This window comes from Mus pahari, chromosome X (assembly GCF_900095145.1).
Source record: "Mus pahari chromosome X, PAHARI_EIJ_v1.1, whole genome shotgun sequence".
Classification (NCBI taxonomy): domain Eukaryota; kingdom Metazoa; phylum Chordata; class Mammalia; order Rodentia; family Muridae; genus Mus; species Mus pahari.
This window is the reverse complement of record NC_034613.1, coordinates 6,443,157-6,449,594: the sequence shown is the minus strand read 5'-3', so window position 1 is coordinate 6,449,594 and position 6,438 is coordinate 6,443,157. Positions and strand designations below refer to the sequence as shown.

Genomic DNA, 6,438 nt, shown 5'->3' with positions numbered 1-6,438 from the left:
AAAAAAAAAAAGCACCCCAAACATCAATTGTTCAGATTATAGACATTTGAGGAAAAAAAATGGACCTGATAGCTTTTTAAATAGTTTAAAAAAAAAATTCCTTACCTGAATAAAGATGTTTGTTTTATGTCTGTTTGCCAAAAATCTGGAGATAGGAGACTAACCATAGCTATTAGGCACATGAGGTCAGTTTGCCACACTTGTATATTAAGTGTTTATTTTCCCATAAGAGTCTACAAAGAGCTCAAGCAAATTAGGCCATTCACTATATGAAATTACTTCTAAAACAGATATTAAAACTAGAGAAATATAGAAACTGACTTCATATTTGCATTTTTTTTCCTTAAAAGATTTATTTATTCTATGTATGTATGTGAGTGCACTGTAGCTATCTTCAGACACCAGAAGAGGGTATCAAATCCTATTACAGATGATTGTGAGCCACCACGTGGTTGTTGGGAATTGAACTCAGGACCTTTGGAAGAGCAGTCAGTGCTCTTAACCACTGAGCCATCTCTCCAGCCCCCTTTTGTTTTTTAAAACAAGTGTTGGCTGTCCTAGAACTCAAGAAATCATCTGCCTCTGTCTCCCAAGTGCTGGAATTAAAGTGTAGCAGCACTGTACTTTCATCTGATTTCTATGTAATAGGTTCAAGCTTACAGCTAAGAAAATGTAGTGAGTTAGCTAGATATAATGTCTGACATCCACTTTATCCTGATAGGGTAGAAATGTTTGAAGTACTATTGAATATATGTAATAAAAGTACTATTGAGTATATGTAAAATGGTTTCACTTACCTTCCTCTTGATCCACTTCCACGATCTCCAAAGAAGCTAGACTTCCCTCTTGAATCACCCCGTGATCCAAAACTGCTGTATGCATCCTTATCTTTACTAGAACTCCACCCTGAACTGTCTTTGTCATAGAATCCTAAAAATAAAAAACAAACAGTAAAATCCTATTAACACATGGTCTTAATCTTTCTTAAAACTTCAACCTACTGGCTCTTTTATCCATCTGGTATCAAATGCCAATGTAAATATTTTATCTAAAGGTGGCAGCAAAAGATAACTAAGACATGCAATCTGACAGGCTATGTATGAATATTTGGAACTTTGCCTTTAGCAAGATGACTATGGTACTATCACATAACTGTGTTCTGCCATTCACTTTATAGATGTGAATGAATTTACAAGGAAACAGTCAATTAGCATGTCAGATTATTTGGTTTAGTATTCTTCAGTTCCAATAGCAAAACTAGAATACCTTGTACACGTGAACCGTAGCCCAAATGGTATCATTTTAGTGGTTTATTTACAAGCTTAACAATATCAAAAATACTCAAAAAAACTCTCTCCCCTATATGCTCCCAATACAAAGTCAAATAAAAGTATTTACCTAAGTAGGGATCACCAATGGCAGTTACAAGGTTGAAGTAGCTTCAATGGCATCGTATTAGTCAGGGACATTTACAAGCTACTTCCCTTTTGCCTTTGTCGCTACCATTACCCAGCCATGCGTTTTCCCTAGCAACCAAGAACTTAATTTCTTTTCCAGATCTTTCTTCTTTTTAAGATCCTGCCTCTTCTAATCTCTTTTGACAAAGAATTCTTGTGAATCACTAATGATTCACTAGAATGTGCCTGATAGTTTTAACTTATCTTGTGCTAAGTCCATCTTCTTGTCATGTTAAGACAAAAACAACCTATTTTCATGTAGTTTGTACTACACACCATGGCACCCACCTATTTTCTTAAAATTAAAAGCAAGATGTAATAAGAAACTAATAAATCATACAAAAAACATGACACTGAAGGCAACTTTCCATGATGTGACACCAGTTAAGGTTTTCCAGTACTTTAAATCAATCGTGGTAGAAATGTATAGGCTTCCCAAGCTGTCGTCTTCCCTAGGCTTTGACTAATTTCTAAATGAATCAAGAATTAGATTTACCAAACTGGTATCAAGAACTCACCTTTAGTAGCTTCTCTGTTCCTTAAATGAGGAGGGATATAGCGCCCTTCTAAAAGAACACAAAATTAATCAAAAATGCCAAATACCTTCATAGTAAAGCTTTTCATCAAATTACCTATTAAAAAATCAAATAGTCCTAACGACTTGAAAGGGTTGGTGAGCAAGTTTTAAGTTTAAGATAGGTATTATGCCTGTATCCCCTAGGCTACATTTAAAAGAAAAAAAGCCAACTTTAAGTCGTGTGGTTAAGGCTGGGTGTGGTACTTGCCTTTCATCCCAGCTAGCTTTGTCAGCCAGTTAGTAAATACCTGCGCACCAGTTAACCTGCTACTAGAGGTTATTTAGCCTAATTCTAATTCTCTTTGCACTTCTGAATTAAATATTTGAAAGATTTGTTAGGATGGTGGATTAAAAAGATTCTCAGACTGGCAAAAAAAAAAAAAAAACATGAAATTTAACTTACCTCAAAAGTACTTTCCTCAAGAACAGTGTGTGTCTATGTGTGTGTGTGTGTGTGTCAATCACACGGCACCCCTGTACAGATGCATACAGTATCCTGAACCAACTAAACTATTCTTTTTTAGCACTGATAAGAGATGGAACGGCCTTGAATATGCCATTCAAGGACATGATCATCGGCATATTATATATATATATATATCTCCAGTGAAAGTACGTTCTAACAGTACTCGTTTAATTCTTAACATTCAAGGAAAGATTAAGATATCTAGTTCTGATATTCAATATATCCATAAAATGTTTTACTTACTGCTTGCTGTACTTCCTCCAGTCTGATTATCTGAAGAGTTCAGGTCTAGGCCAGCAAACTAAAAGGAAATCAGATTGTTTTCAGTTTCAACATTGAATAAAATGAAAGAAAAATACTCCTGTTTCCTGGTCCCACGTTCAAATAGTTGCCTCTTGGAGCCCACACAGTTATTAATAAAATTTAGAATGTGACCAAGAATGCACTATAGAGTTCTAACACAATAGTGCCACTATAAATACCACAGAAAACAAGTTACAAAATCAGAAACTGGATCCAAATTCAATCCCATCTTTCAAAATATTTGTTCTGTAAACATTTTCCATAGTAAAGCTCCTTATTTGAGAAAACTAACACTTGATTATGTTGAATCTCAGAATTTTAGTCAGGCATGGTGGCAAGCATCTTAATCACAGTATTCAAAAGTGCACCTAACTCAACTCCAATTTCAGATCCACTGCTTTCTTCTGACAAAGCATCAGATGGTACATACAGGCAGACACAGACATTAAAAGCTTTTTTAAGAGGTTTGAAGTCAGGGCAGCCAAACAAAACGGTTTTAAAACACTAACTAGGTGCTCAGGCTTAGTTCAGTCAGTAGAGTGCTAGCCCAGGTGTGGGATCAAGCCCTGATTTTTGATCCCGAGTACGGCACAAAGTGTAACGATTCATAGTTGTAGTCCCAGGATTGGAGAAATAGAGGCAGGTGGATCAGGTTCTCAGCAATAGTTAGCCTGCGCTAAATCAGACCCCCGTCTGAAAATAAAAGCCACACATGTTATGAGTGTAGGATTCATTTTAACCATTTTTAATTTTTTTTCTAAACTGCGCCAACTTCATACTTGGTATTATTTTAAGCCTAAAAGAATAAAAACAAACTTTGAAACTATTGTTTAGTTCCTTTATTCTCAAATACAGCACAAATATATTAAATTGGGATAATACTGCATAAGACAATTTTATCAATACACACTCACCACTTAGCACTACAGAATAAAACTGAAATAATTCCTGTTCTCCCATTTAACTGTAAATTCACAGAACTAGTCATGAATAGCCTTTGATACTCTTACTAAAGGACATTTTACTGGCTTTAACCTCCCAAATCTGCCCATCCCCTTATACTGGTTAAATGCTACACACTATCTTCATTCTTTTAAGTTCTTAAAAAAAAATTGTATGTATCTGTATGCCTGCTAGAGTGTGTGTGTGTGGGGGGGTCCTCACTATGTAGCCTTGGCCAGCCTCAAGCTCACTAAAGACCAGGCTGATCAAACTCAGGTCGCTGTGGTCATCACGCTTGCTGGCAGATGCCTTTACCCACTGAGCCCTATTGTCGATATATAGCTACTATCTATTTAGCAGTATAAACCACAATTGAAAAACGGGAAAAAAAAAAAAACAGGAAAGATGGAACTGCTACATTTTAAGGAAATGTTACTCTATAAATCTGTGCTTAAAGTTCACCGATACTTGCAAACTTCAAGTATCGCTACGCCCCCTGGAAACAGAAACCAGATGTAACCTCTTTGCCATTAGCAAAAATGTTGCCATGCCTTGATACTGTAACTGCCATTTAAAGCCGCGCTTATTACAATCTGAGTTCTGGGTTATTTTTTTTTTAATGAGTTTTTAAAATGTGTACTGGTGATTTGCCTGCAGTGTGCGAGGGTGTCTGATCCCCTGGAACTGGAGTTAACAGACAGGCCTGAGCTGCCACGTGGGTGCTGGGAATTGAACCCAGTCCTCTTAAAGGCTGAGCCATCATCTCTCCAGTCCACGTAGTTTTTTTTTTTTAATCATTTGACAACATTAATCGAGGCAACAAAGTTGACAAATGCACTGTTGGTACTCGTTACAAACTTTAAGGAATTCCTAAGCTTTCGAAGTTAAATCCACTACCAATTTATGAAATATAGTTTCCAATATAGTTCAACAATAGTATAAAAGTATCATTTAGAATGGACAATGTAAGTGTCCTTTTTAAGATACAATGTGTCACAGCATGGAAGATTTACTGTAGCAGGCCATAAGCCAGGCAGAAGGCAACAGACCCTCACCTCAGCCTCTAAACCTAGAAATGGAATCTCGATTAAGGAATCAGAAACCAGGCCTGACCAATCTTCCAATTTTACTTAGATGGCAGCAACAAGTTATCTGTTGCCATATTCTGGGCATTCTGCCTTTAGATGATCCCAGAGTGGGCCGTCACTCGCCAGGCGCGTGGTCCTCCCCTGCGCCCAGGTAAAGGGCGGGCGTGCCGGTGCCGGGCTCGGGCGGAGCGGCTGTTTCCTGGAGCCTAAGGCAGAGAGCAAGGGCCGCGCCGGGTGGCTCGCGTCACCGCCAAGCCAGGCGCAAGTGCGCACGCAGCGGCCCCGGCCTCCCTCCTCCCCCTCCTCCCCCCCCCCCGCCCAATCCGCCCTGAAATTTCTGCGTCACAAAACTTTCCACTCGGGAACCGCGGCCTCCCCTGCCGCGACACACCGGGCCGGCGGGGCCCGAAGCAACGCAGCTGGCTTGCATACGAGCCCGCTGGCGGGCAGGACCGGGGGTGGGGGTGGGGGTGGGGGGCGACCGCGCGGCACCGCCGGCCTGCGCCACACAAAGGAGGTCGCCGCCATGAGCCCGCGCACAGGCCAGCCCCCCTCCCGCGGCGCCCCCTCCCACATTCCAGCGCCGCGGGGTCACTCGGCTAGCCCGCGCGCCGCCGCCGGCTCAACCTCAAACCCACAGCCACTGGGGGGCCATGCGAGCCCAAAGCGCCGGAAACCCGGGGCCGAAACCATTCCACCCGGGCCCCGCCACGCGGGGCAATCTCCACCATCACCACCCCGCTCCCCAAGTGCGGGTCACTAATCAACTAGGGGACGCGCGCGTGCGCCCCAATGCGCGCCCCCTCCCCCTCCGCTCGCCTGCGCACAGACACAAAAGCCGCCATTGTGCTCGGGCCAGGGACAATACCGCGCACCGAGCCGAGCCGGAGGAACCCCCGGCTCTAGCACTCCCCGCAAGCATCGGGTCCCCCCCAGAGCCCCTAGCTACTGGCCACCCGCCGGCCCGGGCCGTCCGGGGAGACGGGAAGGTAAAAAGCAGAACTTAGAGAGCTGCGCCACCAAGGCAGGCTAGATCAGGGGAGAGAGTGATGCGGCGACCCCCGCGCCTCACCTGCTGGTCCAGCCCGAGCGCATTTTCCACTGCCACATGACTCATCCCTGAAGAGTACCGAGAAGTCGGAGTCTTCCGCTGCTGAGCAAAGGCTGGCTCTACCGCAAAGGCCCTCTCACGGGAGAACTGCGGCTTTGAAGCGCACCGCGCGGCCACCGATCTTATATACCGACTCGGAGGACTGCTACGTCAGCACGTAAGACGTGTGCCCTCCTCTCCGGGGCGGCGGGCCACTGCCGTTAGGAGCTCTGCCTGCTTACGGTGCGTTGCTCGGCTGAGTCCCGGGAGATTTCCTAGTCCGTCCAGTTACCCGCGTCCTCGTCGGCTCATAAAGAAGCCCGGGGTATACGTGGCTCTGGTTCTCTTGGGGTGGCTTTCCCCTGATCTCCGCCGGTCCCCTAATCTTACTGTTTTCTCGAGATCTCGCGAGAAATCTTTGCCGACCGTCCTCTAGCCAGAAGGCCCTAAGCTTTAAACTAGGTTTATTTGCTGCTGCTTCCCCTGGGCACCCACGTTTTCGTCCTTCCTAGCAC

General features: G+C 43.7%; 1 protein-coding gene across 3 annotated transcripts in view; it reads right to left on the bottom strand.

Moving 5' to 3' along the window:
- The window catches only part of Ddx3x (DEAD-box helicase 3 X-linked), a 13,390-nt gene extending 7,276 nt beyond the window's left edge, over positions 1-6,114 (bottom strand). The window contains exons 1-4 of one of the 3 annotated variants that reach the window (XM_021188265.2): positions 5,906-6,114; positions 2,744-2,801; positions 1,976-2,023; positions 798-930 (exon numbers count right to left, since the gene is read on the bottom strand). In XM_021188265.2, coding sequence (XP_021043924.1) covers positions 798-930; positions 1,976-2,023; positions 2,744-2,801; positions 5,906-5,950 — 284 coding nt within the window. In that variant the 5' untranslated portion in view covers positions 5,951-6,114. The remainder of the gene's footprint in view (positions 1-797; positions 931-1,975; positions 2,024-2,743; positions 2,802-5,905) is intronic. The other 2 variants (XM_021188267.2, XM_021188266.2) reach the window with 2 other exon arrangements.
- Between the last annotated feature and the right edge of the window lie 324 nt (positions 6,115-6,438).